A 23,555-nucleotide genomic window follows, 5' to 3' on the forward strand; every position below is an offset into this window, starting at 1 on the left:
CACATCTTAAAGTTGCCAAGGTTGAAAAATGCTTAAAGTTGCCAAGGTTGAAAAAAGTCTTCAGTAGCAGCTCATGCAGATCATTGTGTGGTAGTCCAGCTCAGAATTAAATAGTTCATTGACGTGAATGCAGGATTCTCCAGCCTGTGTGGTAACAGACTGATTCCATTAACAGCAGGATTCTGGTGTCATTCCTAGAAATGAAGCACTCTATAAGATTGAAAAAATGACTCCGGTTATTCTGCAGTATGGCCAGTTATTAACCTCAGGTCTTGATGCTAAAGCTATTCCTCAGTGACATCCCAGCTAGTTCATTTGCTGTCAAATAACTCTATAAATGCAGCTGATTGAAATCTTGCTTACCAAATCAAATCTAATTTATTTTTTAGCTGAGTTATTTCTCATAACAAGACCTGGGGGTTGTAGTAAGGAGGAGGGAATCATTAAAGCATTAAGAAAAGATGACAGATTATAAGCAGAAAGTGTCTTTTTTATCCTCTTGTTTTTGGCAGTTGGCCTCCCTAGGTTCTTTATAATTTTTTCAGTACCTAATGGTTGGCTCTGATTTGCAGAAACAATAGTACTCAAATATTTGTCAATGTTTCCCCAGGCTTATGTGCTCCTTTTCTAGTTATATTTGGACCTTGGGAGTTTTTACTCAGTTTTCAGAGAAGGGCCCAAGATACAATAGAAAATTGATTTATGCTTATCAGTTCCTGCTCACCTCCAGCTATATTTAATTTTTTACTCCTGTTGGAGATTTCTCTTTGCAAAATGAACCATTTTGGCTACGAGGGCAAATGGTGGGACTGAGATCAATAAAGGGAAGGATTAAGGCAATACTCTGTATTTTTTTTTTTTTGCTTGTCCAATTATTAAATGAGGCACTTGTCATTTAAGCTGCTCAGGTCCTGCACTCATGCTGGCTTAAACTCCTAAGCTGGTTTAAGAAGATCCTGTCTGGAGTGAGACACTGCCAACAACTTCCAGGGTATTCAGTCTGAATTGCAGACTACCATGTCCTCCCTGGGCCAGTTCCTCTGTTGCTGTGCCCTCCCATCTGTCTGTTCCAGGAAAGCAATTGCTAATTGCCCCCCCATGTATGTATATGTGTGTGTGAGATGTATATATAAGCACACACCTATATACATGCACACATACAAAGTTATGTTAAATTCATATATACAAAATGGACATATGCAACAATCACCTTAAAATAGAAATGCTTTTCTTCCCACCATGTTGGACTCCAATAGCTTCTATACCTCCTTTTTCCATCAGTGCTGAAATCTTATGAATCCAAGAATATAATTTGCATGGTGGGGTGTTATGATCTCTAAAAGAACCCAACATTTCATTCAAATCACCACTGGCAATCATATGGTCTACTGACATAGTTGGGAACAATTGTGCTTTTGGGGGTGGGGCAGGAGGGGGGAATGTCTCATGGGATCATTTAAATTGAGGAGTGCTATAAAGTGAGGATTTAGACAATAAATATTAAAAAATGACCATCTCATATTTCAATAATCAAGTTAGAAAATTGATTTAAAATTGCAACTCTTCTAAAAAAGTTGCTTGTCTTTTACAGAAGAATGAGTCTCCTGAAAAAGAAGGAAAAAAAACTTCAATTCCCATATTTTTTAACTTAGCTGGAGACTTCAATCCTTTAACATTCCATCATGTGAAGAACACTGCCATTAGATATTTATATTAAAAACCCTATGCAAGAAATAAGTCATATATAATAATCAGCTATACTATATTTGGAACATACCAGACCAAGCCCCTTCTCACAAAAGTGAGAAAGTGAGAAAATAAAATTATTATAAATAATAATCCTTGTGTTGTTACCATCTTTCCCCACTACCTTCTTTCAGCTTAATAAGAGCTAGGGATTATTGAAAAAAGGAATGCAATTTTTGGAAACAATGGTTATATCTCAATATGCAATGCAAACTGCTTTGTGGATTTGTAAATGAGATGTTGTTTATCTATCATAGGCCATCAAACTCACTTTTGTTACCTATAATATTAAATGAATTCTTCCAGTGCTCAACTCTAATTCTTCAGGCACAGAGATGACCCAAACCTTTCGCAGTGAACCTTTCCATCTTTGAGCTGCTCTAACAAATGGGCTGAAGGACATTAATTAATTAGAGTGTTTATGAGGTTATAAGTCAGCTATGAATAGACTGTCAAGGACCACAGTTTATGTGGCTTTATTAGCCTGTTTGTGATTAGGATTGTTCATCTACTCATTACCAAAGCTAAATGGTGAAAGGAATTAGTTGAACACTCAGCTGATTGGAACGTAAGTGCTATTGAAATGCACTGACATTGCCAGGATGTTAAAAATTGGCTCAGAACAGCTGAAAAAAGGGTAACCACAGAAAAATGCAGAATAAGTTGAATTTTAAACACTTTGTTGAACTTTGCAATGGCAACAATCCTTTGTTTGGTTTATTAAAAGAATTGTTTGGTTTGAGGTCTTTACTCACTACGATGAGAAATGTGATAGTCCCAACATGGAAAGGTGTATTAAAGGAGCAGTTATATTGGTCTACCCCTTTTGTTGAAATGCATCCTGTTGCCTCTGTGGTTGATGAGCCCACTGGGGATAAAAATCCTAAACTGGTTTAAGGTTGGCCAATCCAACAACACAGACGTGCACAAAGGCTGGGCTTGCATGTCACTTTAACACATTATTTGCTTTAAAGACAGTTTGTTGCTTGAGGAACAGGAGTGGGGTTTGTATGTCACAGTAGACCATAGGATGGTATAAAGCAGGGTTTCCCAAACTGTGAGGTGTACCTCCCTTGCGAAGTGTAGAAGAGTCCAGGGGAGGTGTGAAGAACCTTTTCATTACACTATTACAATAAATTCACATTTCCCAAAGTTTCATTGTATTGTTTCATTGTTCATTTGTGTTCATTTTGTTGTTTGGATTTTTAGAGGAGTGTACATGAAGATTACACTAAAGGGAGATGTGATGGCAAAAAGTTTAGGAACCCCTGGTATAAAGTGATGTGTGAATCAGTTGAGGAGATTGGGTCATGTTATAGTTATTATCTTCCTCATTTGAAACATTCAGAGATCTGTGTATTAGAGTCATCTCCTAACAATCAGCACCCCAAACAAAACATTCAAGGACCTGCTACTCTTTCTCATGGGAATAATAATAATTTATTAAACTTGTATGCTGCCCAACTCCCAATGACTCTGGGCAGACCACAAGTCAAAGAAATTACAATCAAATAAATAAAAGATGGCAAGTGCGATGAAGCGAGGGGTCTCACTTTCCCTTGCCAAAGGCCTGGGTGAAGAGCCAGGTCTTCACCACTCTTTTGAACAGCAGCAGAGTGGGAGCCGTCCGGATCTCTAGGGGAACCTCATTCCAGAGGGAAGGCGCTGCTACAGAGAAAGTCCACTCCTGGGGTCCCGATAGATGGCATTGTATAATCAAAGGAACCCGGAGCACGCCAACCATGCAAGATCAATGGTGATGATGTGATCAGAAGCCATTTTGTCTTGGCTGCACAAGAGTCTGGACACTGCATTCCTCAGAGACCCCTGCCTGGTTCTTTTTACAGCGCTTGGTCAGTGTTACAGCTGAAAAAGCAGAACTGATATTCTCCTGATCGAGTGCGGTTCTTAGATGTGTAAGCCTGTGTGAATGTAATGGCACCTTTCCCCCACTGAGCCTGCAGGCTGGCTGGAGATTCCTGCAGATCATATTTCACCCTCTCTTCAGGTAGGCTGCTACAAACCTCAAGATGAAGATTGTGAGTGAGAGAAATTGACTATATCCCGTTTGTCATTCTGACTGCACCTCTTGTACTCGTATTCTGTACAAACCTGAGCATACAGTTTTTCTGGAACAGGACAGTAGCATACACTTCTCGTAACCCTTGTAAGGTTACAGATGCCTCCCCACAGTGTGACCCACTCTGGATGTCTCTGGGCAGTTGGTGCTGAAACTGAAAAATGTATTACATTGGAGAGTTGAATCTATAAACCTATGCAAGTTTTGTTGAAATGCAGCCTGTGGCTTTTGTGATCCCCATGCCAGTTGGGGACAAAGATCCTGAGTGGACTTAAGGTTACCCAGCACCCAATGCAACGCAGAGGAGCAATAGCAGGTCGCCACAACACCAAGGCTGCCACATCTGGGCGAGAATACAGACGACCATTAGCGGGCAACCATGAGGAAAAAAAAGGGGCTTTTGTATGTTTGCTGCCATCAAGCAGTTGCTCTAAATCAGGGTTCCTCAACCTCAGCGACTTTAAGACGGGTGGACTTCAACTCCCAGAATTCCCCAGCCAGCATGGCTGGCTGGGGAATTCTGGGAGTTGAAGTCCACCCGTCTTAAAGTCACTGAGGTTGAGAAACCCTGCTCTAAATCAGTCCACGATGAAGTTGATTGTTGAACTCCTTGGCCGAATGTTATGGAGCGGAAAGAAGCTACAGTTCTACACCCACCCACTTAGCGGCGCACAATCCTTTCCGTCGAAAACCAAGGATGGAGGTATAGATATACTACAGATAGAGCATCGCCGTTCTGCCTCTCCAGACACAGCTTTCCGTGATCATGGAAGATGTAGGTTGTGTATTCCTTTGCAATGATGCCATGGGTGTTCTCCACCTCTCCCTCCATCTCCATATTGGCATCTTTGCAGACTTTTTACATTGGACAGCCTTGTCAATTTCGCTCCTATGTGACCCTTTGCCATGGGGATCGAGAGGAAGTCGATGGAACGCCGAGCCTCTTCCGGTTTGCTGCTCTCGCGAGAACGGCTTTCCCGGAAGTCCCGTTGCTCCGCGCCGCTCTACCTTTTCGAGCCCGGAGGAGCACCGGGGACCGCGCGGCCGCCATGGCGCTCTACAACTTCAGAAAGATCATGGTGGTCCCGTCCGCGAAGGTAAGGCCGGAGCCGCCCTGTCGGCTCCCTCTTCCGTGGAGGCGCACGCGAGCCGCTGGGCTTGGCTGGCTGGGGCCTGGGCAGCCCACGTGTCGCAGGAAAAGGCCGGAGCCGCTCAGCTTCTGGGAGGAATTCGACGGGTTCAGCCTTGGAAGGCTCTGCCTGTTGAACGTCTGCCTGCGGAGCCTCTGTTGTAAATGTTTAGGACCTCCCGCGTTCTAATCCAAGGCAAATACAGCTTTATTGCGGCGATAGACCCGCCTGTTGAATTCAGCCTCCTCCTAATCCGATCGCCTCCACCACCCTCGTAATCCTGTCACCGCATCTGGACTGGTTCTGATGGTGGGACTGCAGGCTGGCGCATCTCTTTCCCCATCCCCTTCCTCCTCCTGGACGGAGAATCAGCCCCAGCCCCTGGGGCAGCACACCTATAGCAGAAGCAGGTGGGAGAAGCATTGTAGGAAAGGCGGGGGGCGGGGAGCAGGAGGGGAAAAAAAGAAAAGAAAAACAGACGTTTTCTGGAGAAGGGCAAAGAAAGCGAGCCAAACAATAGAAATTCAGTACCAGTAGAGGCAGGATTGGAAGGGCATTGATGCCTTTGAACTTTGGTGTTCTAAATAATTATTGAATATTATATTATTCCTTCAATCAGGGGTAGAAATTATTGTCCAAAGATGTATAGTAGACTCGTGTTTATTATCTTGAATAGCTATTGTAATGGTTCAGTAGCATGCATTTTCTATCTCAGGGACTGCTTCTCTTGTGGCAGTATTGACACACATTTCTCCTCTGGATTTTTTTGGTCCTTTTGAAAATAGTAGCTACAGCTTCTCCATTTGTATCAGTTGCTTTTTGTTCTTTATTTGCAGGACTTCATAGATCTGACATTATCCAAGACTCAACGAAAGACTCCTACAGTCATTCATAAGCATTATCAAATTCACCGAATTCGTCACTTCTATATGAGAAAAGTAAAATATACTCAACAAAATTATCATGACAGGCTCACTCAAATTATTATGGATTTCCCAAAGCTTGATGTAAGTGATTTTTCAACTGAAAAATGTGTTCATTACATACATGTAAATTATATCTGGTTTCTTGGAGAAAGCTTGTGTATTTTAGGAGAAGTGGGGACTAAGGCAGTGCTAAAACATTTCTGTATTGCTGTCAATACACCTTGGAATCTTAAACGTTATGTTGGGGGGGGGGTAAAATGACTGTAAACAGTTCAGTAAATTTAATAGATGTTGATAATTTTGTTTTTTTTAATGAAAATGTTAAAGTACTCTATAGATACTATTATTAAGTTTTCATTGTACTTACAAAGGACCAGCAGTAGTTGGATTCTGGTAATCTGTGAAAATATAACCATACTTTACTTGCACTGCTCTGGCAAAATAAATAGTAATGAATTAATTTGTCATGCTTGAAATGTGTCTGGACTGATTGATCCACTTTTCTCAAACAGCTGCTACCCACGCCATATCATAAATTGCTTTTTGTGCTTTCCCTAATTTCATGATCAGGGACCAAATTCTCCTTGGGTTCATAGAATTAGTTTTGCAGCTTTTTGAGTGCCAGCTGAAAGCCATCAAACCTGGCTATTCCAGTGGTCTTAGGGTGGGGAATTGGTATAAAAAGGGAGCCTGTTACAGTATGTATGAATGTTTGTTTATTCCTTTGGCACAAAGTTGATTGTAATTGTAATTTGTTGCTTCCTTTTGTTATTTTTTTGATGTTGTTTTTAATCTTGGAGAGGGTTTTACTCTAAATCTCTATAGATTAGAGTGCCATATTAAAACATTTTAATACATATATACCCTAATTAAAAGTTAAGTCACTTGGAAATGTGTATGTTTTATTGATAAATTATTTATCAATTATATTATTGATTTCTATATTTTTGTGGGTTTCAGGATATTCATCCATTTTATGCAGATTTGATGAATATACTTTACGACAAAGATCATTATAAGCTGGCCTTGGGGCAAATAAATATTGCCAAAAATCTGATCGATAAGTAAGAGAATTTCACTCTCTCTATATATATATTTATTAGTTATTATATTTATATCCTGTCTTACTTCCGGAAGCTCACCTGATACATGTAGAGGACTCCCCCATCAGTTTATTTTTATAGCAATAGCTGTGTGAGGCGACAGGGCTGGGAGGGAGGGAGAGACTGGCCTGAAGTCACTCAGTAAATTCTGTAGTTGAGATAGGAACTTGGGTCTCTCTGGTTGCAGTCCTAACACGCATCATGCTAAATAATGATTTGTTGAATTATGACTTGTTGAGTAAAGTGCAGTTGGTAGGTTCACAGAATGTGCTAACCCATAGCCCTTGTTTACAAGCTAGAGAGTTTGAGCTTAGAAAAAAAATGAAATCGAAGTCAAACTATATTATGATTTACTGTGACATATGAACTGAATTTTAATATTCTGTTCTAGCTGTCATTCCTTGCTCCCCCCCCCCCCCAAAGTATGCTCTCAGGTAAAATGAAATGGTAACGAAGTTAAGCATTCTCCTAGCTAATAGAATGTAGATTTGACTTCTGGTTTTGTAACCTAGTGTTGCCAAAGATTATGTGCGCCTGATGAAATATGGGGATTCCCTCTATCGATGCAAACAGTTGAAGCGTGCAGCCTTGGGACGGATGTGTACAATAATCAAAAGACAGAAGCAGAGTCTGGAATATTTAGAACAAGGTATGCCAAATGTAAAAATGGGACAGCCAAATGCATTCGGACAGGTTAACCTAACATGCTATGCTGTTAAAGCATGGTTTAATGCCATAATGAATGAGTGAATGATTTAATACTATAATGGCTGAATTCATACAATATGCTAAACTAGAGTCAAACTACAATAGCATGTATGTAAACAATACTTTTATGTCCTTTTTAAACATTTCAGTGCGACAGCATTTATCTCGACTGCCAACCATTGATCCTAATACACGAACTCTCCTGTTGTGTGGGTACCCCAATGTTGGGAAATCAAGTTTCATAAATAAGGTTTGTGGATTTGCCTTGCATCAGAACCACACTAAGTTAGAGTGTAATAATAAGCACTGGATAAATGTGACTAATTTCTTAGCACTGTATTTCGAATAGCAGGTTTAGTTAAATTGAGAATGGTCCTGTTGGTATATTGTGTCCTAAACTGTGAGAAAATACATGTTTGAACTATTAATAATAGTTGTACATCTTACTTTTTATAAGACATAATCTTATACGTTTATAAGAAGGTAGATCTCCATTTTCCTGGCTTCCGAAAAAAGTATTTTTATTCTGTGTCACCCCGGCTTAGAAACATTTCTCACGTGTATTGGCCAGGATTCTAACTGATGCTTGGAATTCAGAGAAAGAATTGTTTCATAAATGATGCCCTTTTCTCTTTTAGGTAACAAGAGCTGATGTAGATGTTCAGCCATATGCATTTACCACAAAATCTCTGTTTGTAGGACACATGGATTACAAGTATTTGCGTTGGCAGGTAAAATTCATCTCTTGGTTAAATCAGTTAATTATTCCTATTTTAGGTAATATCGTTTTTTTTGTCTGCAGCATTTTGAAAACTCAAGTTTTGGGATTTTGGCTTAGGCTTTATTTTTACCGTTTACTTGTTATTAATTTTCATGTATTGCTGTTATTAATAGTATTATCTATGTTAGCTGCTGCAGTAAGTTGTAATTTGCTCTGGAGAACTTTTGCTTGCACACCTTGTTTTTTACAGTATTAGTAAAATCCTTCACTTTGGGAGCCCAGTTAGCATATTTAGTGCCATTCTGATGTTTTTGACCGCCAACTCCTATCATTTCAAGCCAGCATAGGCAAAGGCAAGGGGTTGTAAGAACTGTAGAACAGATCGTTTGGACGGCAGTCGGTTGCCTAGATGAGTTACAGAATGGGCTATTCCTTCCACCTTCAGGCTTTATCCCAGTGCTGCTTTCACACAGGAATGTTTCCTTTTTATGTGGGTTGTCCTGTATTTTCACTGTCTAGTTGCTCGGCTTACCTTGTTAGTGTGTCTACAGTTCAGTGTCTGGGTTATGCACATCCCCTGACCACTTCTGAAGTCATCTTCTGTTCCTCTAGGTCAGCCACCCAAAAGCCAATATGAGCGATATGAGACAGAGAGGTGTGGATGGTTGTGTAGTTTCAAAGCTTGAGGGTTGTGGAGAAATTATTAAACTGTATGCCATTACTGGAAGTGGGTGGACACTTAGTGTACTGAGTCTTCAGAGGAGTGTTGAGTCTGAGTGCTTCCTAATAATAATGCATTTACTCAATTATTATACCTACATGGCCTTTCATGATTTATTACCAAACAGCTTAATCTTCTGCAACCAGAAAAACAATCTTTCTAATAGTGACTTAGCTAGGTAAGAAGAAAGAAGAATTCAGCCTTGATTCTTTTGGATCCTTCTGTAATTTCGTTTTAGCATTTTCTTCTCCATTTTTTTAATCAGAAAGTAGGATTGCAGTATTTGTATTTGTATGGACAACCACATTGTCAATGTCCCACCTTCATTTGAAATGGTTTCTCAGATGAGGGTCCTTACTTTACCTTGCTCTTGTTGTTTGTTGGGTTATAGGAGACCAGCCCTCTTGATTTTGGTCTGTCTTTATTCTAGGTCATAGATACTCCTGGTATTTTGGATCATCCTCTGGAAGAGAGAAACACCATTGAGATGCAGGCCATAACCGCACTTGCCCATCTCCGGGCTGCTGTGCTGTATGTCATGGATATATCAGAACAGTGTGGCCATAGCTTGGAAGAACAGCTGGCACTTTTTGAGAATATTAAGCCATTGTTTGCCAACAAGGTGCTTGGGATTTTACCACTTGACCAACTTCATGTTCTTTGTTATAAAACCTAAGCTGGTTCATTCAATGTGTGGTTCTCTTTCTCTGTCTTAATTTTAGCCTCTAATAATTGTAGCCAATAAATGCGACGTGAAGAGGATTTCTGAACTTACAGAAGAGAATCAGGTAAGTAGTTTTCAGAAATGATGACTAACACACACGAATGCATGCACACATCAGGGAAACTGTCCTAGAAGTTGGCTACCATTTTTTTGACTTTGGGTTCTGTTGCTTTTCTTTCTTTCTTTTTTTTTTTTTGTGGTGGTGGCTTCAGTGCCTCACTCCCAAATCTCTCAGGACTCACACAAGATCTCAGGTCTGCCATGCTGTGGACTCTTGAGGCATCCTTCTATAGTACATTTTAAGAAATGGCAAATACCATTTGCATTCCCAATTACTATTGCAATCTAAGCATCGATCACTCAATAATAATTTCTATTTCTGTTGCTCTAGCCAGGCAAATCCCTCATTGCAACTTTTTTTTTACTTTCCATGTTCAGTTCTGGTGATAGTTGATTGTCTTTTTCTTCCAGTTCCCTGCCATTCAGCACCTTTTCTCTGCTGATGAGCAGAGTGTATCTTGCAAGCCTGAAATCTACCCGCATACGGAAAGATTCATATTTTATAATTTTAGTAGAATATGAAATAATAACACCCATTCTGAACCTTCTCTAATAATCAGTTGGTTTTCAATTGTGCGTACCAAAATTCAACGTTTTTCTCTATCGTGGAAATGCTGTTGATCAAACTGACATGCAAAGAAATATACACACACACACACACACAACAGAACTTGTATACAGATTAATGTTTGCAACTTTGAGGTTGGTCTGTATTCCAGTGCAATCTTTATATTATGTTTCATGCTGATAGATCTTGTATTATTTAGATCCCTTAAATGTGTGTGTCTGTGTAATTAATTTTGCCAATATGACAAATATTTTGTTTATCCATCATCTTTCAGAAAATATTTGCTGAATTAGAAGCTGATGGACTTCCTGTGATTGAGACAAGCACTATGACAGAAGAAGGTGTTATTCAGGTTAAAACTGAAGTGAGTGAATGTGTGTATACTAAATATCTGCATTGGTTTCAATCCAGTGGCTAGCCCTACTTTATGGAGAAATTGTCTTCTGCTTATCCAAGAGCTGTTTTGTAGCTTGCTTTAAAATATTGCATTAGAAAAATGAAAATAAATTCTTACTTGATCTTTGCGCTGTCATAGAACCTTCCTCCTAATTAGATACTGCACAATTCTTGCCGTCTCTCGTTCAGATGTTTGCAACAGATGCTAATGGCAATTTTCTCTTCTGCTTATGCTTTGGGCCATTATATTGTTCTTTTTTTTAATGAGCTTGTATGACATGGATGGTTCAACATAAGGCTTTCTTGAATCATTGTAAAAACAAAAAAAGGATTTTTTTTTTTACTAGATACCTTCTGCTTGTCATCACACTGTAAGTTGCTTGTAGCAACTCACCATCAGCCTCCAGTGTGGGGAAAATATTTTTCTCTACCTGCTCATTAGAAGGCAGCTTTGCCTTTGTGTTTTGGCTGTTGCAAGAGAACAGGTTATCGCATCCTTTTTCAGCCTCTTGTCTTAAGGATATTTTGTCCTGGTCAGGCTCTAAATTATACTTCCTGAAGTTGAGAAATTCTTCCCAGTCTGAGATGGTCTTATCATAGAATCATGTGATATTGTAAGGAACCATTTAGGCCATCAAGTCCAGCACCTTGCTCAATGCAGAAATCCAAAGCATCCCAGACAGATGTTTTTCTAACATGCAGATGCCTTCCTGTAACTTAAATCCATTGCTCAGTGCCTTGCATTCTTGCTCTTGTAGGTGATCTCTTCTGACTTTTTCTCAAGGCTAAACACACCTATCGTCTTCAGTTACTCTTTGTAGGACTCTATTTTTAGTCCCCTAAAAGATGATTGTTGTCTCATTTGAGCCTGTTCTAATGTCCCTGAATCCTTTTCACCGTGTGTGAATGCACTGTTTGAGCTGGGTCTGATTACGAAGTGGAACAGTTACTTACTATGATTTGGAAATTATACTTCTGGGGGTGCAGCCTAAACTACAGTTGTTGCTGTCTACCATGCTGCTGGCCCATATCCAATCTTGTACTGTCATCTTGTGCTATCTGGACTCCATGGTATGAAATAGTTTCTGCTCCTACAAGGGATAAGGTCAGAGAAATAAATATGTCACTATATTATTTGGATCGTTCTCTTGGCTGCTTTACATTTTGCTTACCTGACTCAGATGTTCTTCTGATTCCTGCCTGTGTCACATCTCTTTCTCTTCCTTTGCAGAACATTTCAATGAAGCTCAGTAGGAGTAACCAGAGTTTCCTCTTTTAACTTGATCTGCTAAACAATGTTTACCAATTTTAAAATAAGGTTAAAGATTCTGACTTGTTCCTTAGCTGTTAGTCAGTTTTTCCTTTATGATCATTCAGGGTCAATTGTGTTAACTTCATGTTGTCAAATGAGTATTATTTCCTCCAGTGGTGTAAGGAAATCAGCGTTAAGAGGGAGCAAATTCTTGCTGCATGTGTAAGAGTGAATTACTAATATTGTTAGCTTTCCTTTTAAATCCATGTACTTCTTATATAAATATTCTTTCTTTCACACACTCTTCAACGTGTTTGGAACAGATACAGCATTTCCTAGTTTATTGAGAAGGTAATTAATAACTCCCCGGGCCCAAACTTCTCTATATCATGCAGTTTTTCACCTTTGTTATTTTTTTCAGTGATAAGCATGGGGTTGTATGTCTGGATCAGTGTTAATACTTTGCCTAAGTTCAATATTTCTTGAATTAATATTTTTTTATATTTTCAGGCTTGTGACAGATTGCTGGCCCATCGTGTTGATACCAAAATGAAAGGAAATAAAGTGAATGATGTACTTAACAGGCTACATTTAGCTCTTCCAACAAAAAGGGACAACAAGGTGTGTGTGTGTTTGTAGCTCATTGTTTCTGTTATGAACATATGTGCTCATCAGCTTTCCTAAGTTGGTGCCCTCCAGATATATTCAGACCACAACTGGCAGAATTTTCTGCCAGAGTTTCAGGTTAAATACATCTGAAAAGCACTAGGATGGATGGGTGTGTTTTGGAGTGGAAAAAAAAAGCAGTGAAGATCTGTCAGCTTGTGACCTTTATTCCTTGGAAAAAAAAGGATGCTGCTGCTCTTCTCCCCAATAATCCAATGTATCTAGAAAGAGACTTCTTCAATTCATGTTGAGTTTCATTCCTGTCTCTTAGGAAAGGCCCCCTTTTATTCCGGAGGGAGCCTTGATGCGCAGAAAGCACATGGAAGTTGATGGCCCCAAAAAGAAATTGGTAAGTGTCTTATGGAAGATTTCCACATTTTAGGGGCATAAAAGGAATAATTTTGTGAGGTTTATAAGAAACTCTTACTAATGATGTATCTTTGCTGCAGGAGAAAGACCTGGAAATGGAAATGGGAGATGACTATGTATTAGATCTTAAGAGTAAGTATCAAGGCTCTCTTCCTGTTTAGAAATGCAACTGAATTCAGGCTGTAGTCTTACATCCTGGCACATACCAGGTTGCTCTGTCAGATTATTCTTTTTTGAAAACAGCTAAATCAAAAACAAATAAAACAACAAAAACCCCCACATCTTATGATAAACCTCAAAATTACTATGTCTGTATTTTTTCCCTTGTATTGGTAAGATATGTTCCCCTTCTCATTTTCTGTTAAGAATGGTACCAGCTTATAGTTGGGAATCACGCCTAACTAATGGAGAATTCTGTTCTGTGGCCATTTTAGACCATATATATTTCAAGCATACATTTCAAATCTATCCTTTTATCTAATGTTTTGATATACTTCAGAGTTTAAGGAATGTTGCCAGTGGAAACAAACAAGTTTAACAGCTCAATAATGTGTAACTTGCTACCAGCATGTAATTTATTACTTTAGAATGTGTTTTTCTTATTAATAAGGCTATCGCCTGAATAAAATTGCAGGACTTTTTGAATCGCATAAAGTAATAAAAATTCTTCATTTTCTTCCCATTTTAGAACACTGGGATCTAATTAATCCATCTGAAAAATATGATATAATACCTGAGATTTGGGAAGGTCATAACATAGCTGATTATATTGACCCAGATATCATGAATGTAAGTGTTAAACTACTGATATTATACTAGATGTACAAAAAATAATATATTCATGTTCTGATATTGACTGTACAATTTTTTTTTATAAATTAGGTTTCACAAGTTTGATTCAAAACTGTCAAAATTTGAAACAGAGCTATACAATTTAACTTACACTAAAAATCATATTTAAATTTATATTGCCATAGGCAGTCTTCCTATGTGAAATAAATAATCTGCTGTCTAGATTGGCATAGGAAGGGAGAACTTATTATGTGAATTGTCTGAAAGGCATTGGTGATCTGTAAGGAAATACAGGTAGTCCCCAGTTTAAGAACGAGTTCCATTCCCCAGGTCTGTCCTTAAGTCGAATTTGTATGTAAACCGAAACAATATTACTGTATTGTATAAATCTTATTTATTGTATTATTATTATAATAATATAATATAATAATTATATTATAACCATTGTGTATTTACCGTATTTTTCCGTCAAAAAGACGCCATGTACAAGACGACCCCCCACTTTTCCAACCCAAAATTAAGAAATCAATATTTTAAAGATAGTGCAGAACACATTTTTATTTAGTAATTAGTTAACATTTATCTGATACACTCGGTGGGAGGAGGTCCAAACCGTCTCTCTGCAGCTCTTTCCATGCTCTTTTGCATAACTGATTACATTCAATCATGAGTGAAACTGCCGATAGCTTGTCTCTGCAAACAGACTTCCTCTAATTGGTTTGTTCAGCATCAGCTGACGTCAGTTACATAAGGCTCGTGATTGGAAGAAGTCTGTTTGCAGACTCAAGCTATTTCACTCGTGATTGGAGGCTAGAAATAGGAGGAAGCCTGTTTGCAGAGACAAAGTATGGGCAGTTTTGCCACCGCGCGGTTCTCTCCTCGGCTGACTTCCTTGAATAAGACGCCCTTCAATTTTTAGCATAAGGATTTTAGAAAAAAGTATCGTCTTATAGTTGGAAAAATATGGTAATTCGAATTTTGCTACAAGTAGAATCCATTCTTAACTATGGGTTGTCCGTAAACTGGGCTTTTTAACCCGGGGACTACCTATACACTATAGAAACCAATTTCTAATGTATTGAGTGTGGCATCTTTCAAGAAATTGGAACAGCTGGAGAAAGAAGAGGAGCTAAGGCAAGCAGCTGGAGAATATGATAGTGATTCAGAAAGTGAAGATGAGGAAATGATGGGAATTAGGCAATTGGCACAACAAATTCGTGAGAAGAAGAAACTGAAGATTCTGGAGTCAAAGGAGAAAAACACACAGGGGCCCAGGATGCCCAGAACAGCTAAAAAGGCAAGTATAAAAATACTTGGGTGAGAATGTGGTGGGATGTGAACGCAGTTGTCTTGGGCAGAAGAACATGTTGGACTGGGAGAGAAATAAGGGACTCCAGTAGATAATAACTTAAAGATGGTAGAAGAAAAAAGAATGGGAGACTTTTCAATGGTATTTCCCAGCTGTGGCTTGTCTTAAAAAGTAGATTTACTTGTGTTGTCTGTACAGACGTGAAGAAATAGAATGAACCTGAAGGTTAGAAGGAACCTTGTGCAGAAGCAAATTGATGGTCCATCTAACTCCATTGTGTTTATACTGGCCAGTAGCAACTGTCCAAGCTTTTCAACAGGAGGCTTTTAAATACTTGACTACTTCAGCCAGTTTTCCCTAAAGGTTATGCTGGTTGGAAATTATGGGACGAAGGCCAGCACATCTGGAGGGCTGCAAATTAGGGCAGGCAGATGTGAGCAAATTAACCCAAGTATATTGTGGGAGAATGTTCTAGCCCAGTTTGCAGAATTTTGTTTGTTTATTAATTATGCAATTTCTATAGCCGCCCATCTCAATCCAAGTAACTTGTCGCCTCGGGATGTGTTGTATGATTTCCTTGCTAAAATTCAAAGAACAGCCATTTGGCCGCTTTTTCCTGCTGCGTGTGTACCTAAAGTTTAGTTGGTAAAGTTTCAAAACCTCTGTTGTTGAGACTGTCTTTTCCAGGTGTGGAATGACAGACTGTTGAAGCTCTTGCTTCCTCATCTCAAACAGTTGTGCTGCTCGTCTCTAGGGTCTCTCTTGCTTTTGAGCAGTTTAGGGCTGCTTCCTAGATTTCTTTAGTGACATTTCTAGAAGAATAAAATTGTATTGGCAGCTGAAGATGTAACACGTTCCTTCTGGCCTTAGGTTCAGCAGAAGACACTAGAGAAGGAGATGACCGATCTGGGGCTTGACCTGACCAGCAAAACTGATGTAAGAGAGGCTTTTTTGCTTATTTTTTGTCCTGAACATCATTGCTCTGCCTGTGATTTATGAAACAGAAAATGGAGCTGAATTGCTTTAATTCTGGATAACAAAAGGAATATCTGGAGCTACTGGGAAAAATACAGATAAGGAAGAGGAAAGGAAATAAGAATATAAAACAATGCAGGGTATGGGAAATGCCATTAGCAGTAAAATGTTCTAAGTAGTTTTAAAAAGCCAGGATCATCTGTTGAAGAGGAACTGTGGACAGTCAGCAGCTTTCTATCATAAATGGCTGCGTGGTGCTTCCAGGAAGAACAGGAGAGTTGTCTCCTTTATGCTCTGCTGTGGATGTTTGGCTAGCCATTGTAAAAACAGCAAGATTTTTCTTGTGCTCAGTAGAAACTTGGAGTGTTTCAGGTATCCCAAAGTTTCCTCTTGTAGGGTCTTAGCTGATATAAGAAGAATTTATGTTGATCAATAGAACACCAGGTTGCAGCAGGGCATCTGACCAATTTATTAAAGAGGACTCTGATTGGGTTCTTCTTTATCTGCAAATGTTCAGGCACATTATTTAGCCCAGACAAGAAGATCACGGAGCGTCACTCGTAAACGTAAACGAGAAGATTCTGTACCACCCACATCTATGGCACGAAGTCGCAGCACCTCTCGTACCCCTCGTGATGTCTCTGGTCTTCGAGATGCAAAGGTCTGTCTCAGTTTTACTAAATTGTCACTGTTGTTTATTTCAGATTATTCCAAGTACACAGTTTGTGCTACAGTAATTAACAGTTGGCAAATACCACACGAACTGATGAATTTATGCAGCCACTTTTGTAACATTTTTATGGCAAATAATGTGAAATCCCATTGTATGGAGCTTTATTGCTTTTTTATCAAATTACGACACTTAGAACAATGGTTATTAAGACCTTACTGAGATGTTTAAATTAAGTCTCCCATTGCATTTAGTATTCTATCTCCCTGGTAAAAAATATATTTTCTTTTAGATTCAGGGTGGGACAGAATATTATTTGGCACATCAGATTACTTTTTTTTCCAGTTTACTCTATCCATCAGCTTTCTTTAGCTTGATGCCTTCCAGTCAATGGGAACAATAACTCCCAGAATTCCTGGCCAGTTCAGCCAAAGTCCAGACAAATCAAGGGCATCAGATTGAGGAAGGCTACTCTATATTATTGTGCACTAAGGAACACGGTACTAATTGATGTCAGTACTTGGTTGCGATACTTGTGTAGTCTTTTTTACACACCTAATTGGGAGTAAGCTCTGTTGAACATAGTGGGGCCTAAGAATTTTGCATAGATTATACGGTTAATAGCAAGGAAGAATCACAGGATGAAAAGTCTAAAGAGAGAGTCACATGACAGAAAGGCTCTACTTCAAGCACAGGCTTGAAATATCCAGTAAAATCTTTCCCTTCAACACTTGATCAGAGATGTGACGCCTTGGGAAAAAAACAGGAAAACATTGGAAATAAGTTTTTTCCATAGGATGTTTTTTTCTTTTTGCTTCCTGAAAAAATTTAAGAATTCCAGTGACTTTGTTTTTTTTTTAGAATCAAGTAAGGAGGCACTCGCATACTGCTATCCATTATTTTCCCCAAATGTTTTCTTTTAACTTATTGTAGGAAGACTTTTCTCTAGAATATCAGAGCTCTGTAGTTCCTATACATAAAGGACAACAGTCCAGTCCAGCTTCCCAGTGCAAGAGTAAAATGGGGATTAGACCCAGGAGTGCTTGCCATCTTACCAAAGAAGAAATCCAGTATTTCATTTGGTTGTCTGATTTTTCCCTGATGTGTTCTTGATTAGACTTCAAAGAACAAAAATAGCAAAAATGAGTACCAAAATAAAGTTTAAAAAACATTTTAAAGTAAATTCAGTTAATAAACATTAATTAAAACAGTTAATATAATAATAAACATAATTGTCTGACTAAATTGTAAACATATTTACAATTTGCAGACATGATAATTTTGTGAGTAAGCTATCAGCTCCGCTGGTATACAGTACCAGACCAAGAAATCAACTCCACAGGAAGCCTAAAACTACTTTTATTGAGATTAATAGAATCTTGCAAGTCTGATTGCCTTGCTCCTCTTCCTCCTCCTGCTAGTGGTCAATGAGGGAACTGTCTGAGCTGCTTCTGAATATTGTTATCTGGATGTTCTGGATTTAAAAAGTGTTTTACTCCTTGTTGCCTTGGCAACATAGTATATCTCTATCAAAGTCATCTTCCTTACTTTCTACATAAACCAGTGTTGTCCAAACTTGGCCACTTTAAGATGAGTGGACTCCAACTCCCAGAATTCCCTAGCCAGCCATGCTGGCTGGGGAATTCTGGGAGTTGAAGTCCACTCATCTTAAAGTGGCCAAGTTTGGCCACCACTGACATAAACCATGGTACAGTGGGGTAAAAAAGTATTTAGTCAGCCACCAATTGTGCAAGTTCTCCCACTTAAAAAGATGAGAGAGGCCTGTAATTTTCATCATAGGTATACCTCAACTATGAGAGACAAAATGAGAAAAAAAATCCAGAAAATCACATTGTCTGATTTTTGAAGAATTTATTTGCAAATCATGGTGGAAAATAAGTATTTGGTCACCTACAAACAAGCAAGATCTCACAGACCTGTAACTACTTTAAGAGGCTCCTCTGTCCTCCACTCGTTACCTGTAGTAATGGCACCTGTTTGACCTTGTTATCAGTATAAAAGACTTTGAGGTCCACAACCTCAAACAGTCACACTCCAAACTCCACTATGGCCAAGACCAAGGAGCTGTTGAAGGACACCAGAAACAAAATTGTAGACCTGTACCAGGCTGGGAAGACTGAATCTGCAATAGGCAAGCAGCTTGGTGTGAAGAAATCAACTGTGGGAACAATAATTAGAAAATGGAAGACATACAAGACCACTGATAATCTCCGTCGATCTGGGGCTCCATGCAAGATCTCACCCTGTGGGGTCAAAATGATCACAAGAACGGTGAGCAAAAATCCCAGAACCACACAGGGGGACCTAGTGAATGACCTGCAGAGAGCTGGGACCAAAGTAACAAAGGCTACCATCAGTAACACACTACGCCGCCAGGGACTCAAATCTTGCAGTGCCAGACGTGTCCCCCTGCTTAAGCCAGTACAGGTCCGGGCCCGTCTTCTGATCCAGAAGAGGATTGGGAGAATGTCATATGGTCAGATGAAGCCAAAGTAGAACGTTTTTGTCTAAACTCAACTCGTCGTGTTTGGAGGAGAGAGAATGCTGAGTTGCATCCAAAGAACACCATACCTACTGTGAAGCATGGGGGTGGAAACATCATGCTTTGGGGCTGTTTTTCTGCAAAGGGACCAGGACGAGTGATCCGTGTAAAGGAAAGAATGAATGGGGCCATGTATCGTGAGATTTTGAGTGAACACCTCCTTCCATCAGCAAGGGCATTGAAGATGAAACGTGGCTGGGTCTTTCAGCATGACAATGATCCCAAACACACCGCCCGGGCAACGAAGGAGTGGCTTCGTAAGAAGCATTTCAAGGTCCTGGAGTGGCCTAGCCAGTCTCCAGATCTCAACCCCATGGAAAACCTTTGGAGGGAGTTGAAAGTCCGTGTTGCCCAGCGACAGCCCCAAAACATCACTGCTCTAGAGGAGATCTGCATGGAGGAATGGGCCAAAATACCAGCAACAGTGTGTGAAAACCTTGTGAAGATTTACAGAAAATGTTTGACCTCTGTCATTGCCAACAAAGGATATATAACAAAGTATTGAGATGAACTTTTGATATTGACCAAATACTTATTTTCCACCATGATTTGCAAATAAAATTCTTTAAAAATGAGACAATGTGATTTTCTGGATTTTTTCCCCCCATTTTGTCACTCATAGTTGAGGTATACCTACGATGAAAATTACAGGCCTCTCATCTTTTTAAGTGAGAGAACTTGCACAATTGGTGGCTGACTAAACACTTTTTTGCCCCACTGTATATGTATTCTGAAAAACATGGGGAAAATTATTGGCGGCCTCAAAATTTCTGAGAATTTTACAACTTTAAACTTGCTTAATTCTGCTGGTATGTGTATTTAGCTTCTGTAGGGATGTTTATTATTGAAATATCCAGTTCCTATCTATCTTGAGATCATTGTTCCTTTGCTTTTTGTTTAGATGTAAAAAATTATTTCTTCAGTGAATTGTGATGTGGAATATTTGCTTTATCTGCCAGATCTCCAGATTATTTTTACGGTTTTCCCAAAGCTTGGTAACTGCCATGCGTTGCGCTTTAACTTGGTTTTTCCATAGCTGTGGAAACGTCATGGAGACTGAAGCTCAACATATGTGGAGAGCAGTCTGTGGTCATGTAATGTTTAAATTCATAATAGTATGTGGGATGTGTCCTTTTTCATGTACGTATGTTATTTTTATAGATGGTGAAGAAGACTAAAACCATGATGAAGAAAGCTCAAAGGAAAATGAATCGATTGGGCAAGAAAGGCGAGGCAGATAGGCATGTCTTTGACCTGAAGCCGAAACATCTATTTTCTGGCAAGAGGAAATCTGGTACGACCCAACGAAGATAAAACAACTCTTAAGAGAGAAATAAGGAAATAATGCCTTTTTTTAACACAAATAAATTTTAAAAAAAGAAGAAAATTGCTTTTTTATGTTAAAGGAAATAGTTCTCTTAGCTGCTGGATTATAGGTTTTCTGTTTTTCAAAGGTCCTACCTTGGCTCATTCTGTCACAGGATTGAGGAAGCAGTAGATTTCTTAAGAGGCTGCAACTCTACTGAGCAACAATTCTGGTTCAGGGATATGGAGCAAATGTTGTTCTGAACGCTTTTAGACAGCCAGCAAAGAGCCAATCCAAACCACATCAGGCCTCCTTCAGTGGATCAGTGGGGACTGGATAAATTATGGGTGTGCAAAGTGGTTCATACACAGAACAGCTGTTTTGGGGTAGCTGATACCGAAATTGAAATATTTTGGTCTGCGTGCAGAAGGAAAAGGCATTTTAATCTGGATGTGAACTGAAACATAGTTCCAGGTAGAAGTGGTTTCAAGGGGTATTAAGAGCCCCAAACCCCCAAGGCTTGACCATGGTGTATGTGTATATTGGCGGCAGCAGGACTGGCAAAGAAGAGGGGCACTGGAAAGATTGGGGGGGGGTAGGCTACTGGACAGCCATGCTGGGAGTCTGTGCCTGAGAGCAGTGAAATAAGGAACAGATACATAGGTGGTGCATAAACAGCTGAGGGGAGGGAGAGAATGGAAGGAGTTAGGAAGATCAGGGATGCTGCATTTAAGCATTAAATACTGAAGTGAGGAAAGATGATGGGAAGTGGGCAGGGCCTCCCATTCCCACTCTTAAAACCATTGTTCCACTATACATACCTCTTTTAGTAATAGGTGATTGTTGGAGTTGTGTCCCTGGCTATGAAAAGGCTACCCTTGCTCTAAGAGTCAATTCTACACAAGAATTAGATAATTAATTAATTAATGGTTAAACTTGTATGCCGCCCATCTCCCCCAACAAGTGACTCTGGGCGGCTCACAATAATAAAAAAGAAAAAAAAACACCAATCCCTCCAACAATGGCTAAAATCCATAAATAATTAAAATAGAAACATACATTCAAAATGTCCTAAACCCCCCCTGTAAATTTTTAGCCCTAAAACGTTCAAGATGCTGGGGGGGGGGGGAACCAAACCCATCACCCCACCAGCCATCTCCACAGATGTGAGCCCTCATCCAGCCCCCAGGCCTTCTGGCAAAGCCAGGATTTAACCCCTTTTCCGAAGGCCATGAGGGAGGGGGCACACCAGACTTCGGAGGCAAGATGTTCCATAGGGTGGGAGCCACAGCAGAAAAGGCCCTCTGCCTAGACCCCACCAATCGAAATTCCTTGACCGGTGGGGTCTGCAACCTGCCCCTTCTGCTGGACTGAGTGGGGCGGGCTGAAATAACCGGGGTGAGACGGTTCCTCAGATAACCTGGTCCTGTGCCATACAGGGCTTAAAAGGTGATGACCCACACCTTGAATTGGACCCAGAAACAAACTGGCAACCAATGCAGCTCACGCAACAGTGGTGTTATATGTGCCCTTCTAGGGGCATTGAGAACTGTCCACGCTGCCTCATTCTGCACCAGCTGTAGCTTCCGGATACTCTTCAAGGGTAGCCCCATGTAGAGCGTATTACAGTAGTCCAACCCGGAGGTGACCAGGGCATGAGTGACCGTGCAAAAATTCAAAAAGCAAAAGTGATGTGTTAGTCAACTTTGGTTAATCCTTTTTATATTATGAAACCGAGACCCTTAAAAGCAGTTGTCTTCATGTAGGGCTCCCAAAATAGATTCCCTGGGCCATGGTGAGCCACTTTAAATTTATCCAATGTGTTATATGACACTCTTGGTTTGAACAGTTGCTTCTCTCTTCCTCAGAAGGAAGGAATTAGAACTGCTATTCAGGCATTTAAAATTTTTAGATTATGGGCCAGTTTTGTCCTTCCATTTTAGAGTTCAAATAGTAAAATTACACAATAGTAAAAGTCCAGAGTTATGATTAAGAAGCCATTAAAAAGAGCACAAAAGCATTCATATTTAATTCTCAGTGAACTAAGTAATACAAAATTTCACCTCACCATACAGAGATTGTTTTTAAAAGTTAATTTAATTTTCATGGTTCATATTGTATTTACTAAGGGTGCACCAACACCATTTTTCCCTAGACCATAACATACGTCTAACTATCTGCATCATTCCACACTTGGTTCTGTAATAGCTCAGGCATTTTTCAAGGTTCCGTGAAAAAGTTATCTAGATTTAAATTTTCCTTTTCTTTAGATCATAATTCTTACAAGAAAAGCTTTATTTAGAATCTACGGATACAGACATTTTAATGTTTCTAGTTTGAAATATCAGGTTATCTTTTCTAATGGGGAAAGTGTGTCTTATCTGCTAGATGTAGCTTACAAGGGAACAAGTTCTTCTAAAGTCAACCAAAAACTTAACACAGTGTACAATATAAATATAAAAGTGCTAATTACTTCAAAGATAAAAGCAAGTGAGTAACTTGAAGGGGGATACTATAGGAAGACTGCTCTTCTGCATCCTCCAATAAAAGCATAGTACAAAATATGAAAGGTAGCTTTGAGTCAAATAGAACTAGTTCAGGTTCGCCTCTTCACTTAACTACACTGAATGAGACTGTGGTTAGCTGATATTATCCGTATTGTGCAAACAGATCACACTGTGGAAGAGATCGTAATCAAGCCATAAATGCTACTATAAAATTGTGGCTTAGTGGATATTCAGACTTCTAGTGGTTTTTCAAGGAATGCAAA

General features: G+C 39.5%; 1 protein-coding gene across 1 annotated transcript; it reads left to right on the forward strand.

Moving 5' to 3' along the window:
• Positions 1 to 4,767: 4,767 nt before the first annotated feature.
• On the forward strand, positions 4,768 to 20,866 carry GTPBP4 (GTP binding protein 4). Its single transcript, XM_007426756.4, has 17 exons — positions 4,768 to 4,923; positions 5,793 to 5,963; positions 6,843 to 6,946; positions 7,498 to 7,634; positions 7,843 to 7,943; positions 8,332 to 8,424; positions 9,566 to 9,757; positions 9,858 to 9,923; positions 10,762 to 10,851; positions 12,646 to 12,756; positions 13,073 to 13,150; positions 13,251 to 13,302; positions 13,859 to 13,959; positions 15,062 to 15,259; positions 16,142 to 16,207; positions 16,764 to 16,907; positions 20,641 to 20,866. The coding sequence occupies exons 1-17, from the start codon at positions 4,876 to 4,878 to the stop codon at positions 20,791 to 20,793; spliced, it is 1,905 nt and encodes a 634-aa protein (XP_007426818.1). The 5' UTR covers positions 4,768 to 4,875; the 3' UTR covers positions 20,794 to 20,866.
• Positions 20,867 to 23,555: the final 2,689 nt, after the last annotated feature.

Source organism: Python bivittatus, unplaced genomic scaffold (genome assembly GCF_059951505.1).
Source record: "Python bivittatus isolate LINGU-HERP-01145 unplaced genomic scaffold, Pbiv_v1 ctg000610_np1212, whole genome shotgun sequence".
Taxonomy (NCBI): domain Eukaryota; kingdom Metazoa; phylum Chordata; class Lepidosauria; order Squamata; family Pythonidae; genus Python; species Python bivittatus.

Excerpts from the sequence above, each read along its gene's own strand:
- GTPBP4 (XM_007426756.4), top strand. The coding sequence starts at position 4,876 with ATGGCGCTCTACAACTTCAGAAAGATCATGGTGGTCCCGTCCGCGAAG. Across the intron at positions 12,757-13,072 it reads CAACAAAAAGGGACAACAAG|GAAAGGCCCCCTTTTATTCC; the intron begins GTGTGTGTGTGT and ends CCTGTCTCTTAG. Across the intron at positions 15,260-16,141 it reads TGCCCAGAACAGCTAAAAAG|GTTCAGCAGAAGACACTAGA; the intron begins GCAAGTATAAAA and ends TTCTGGCCTTAG.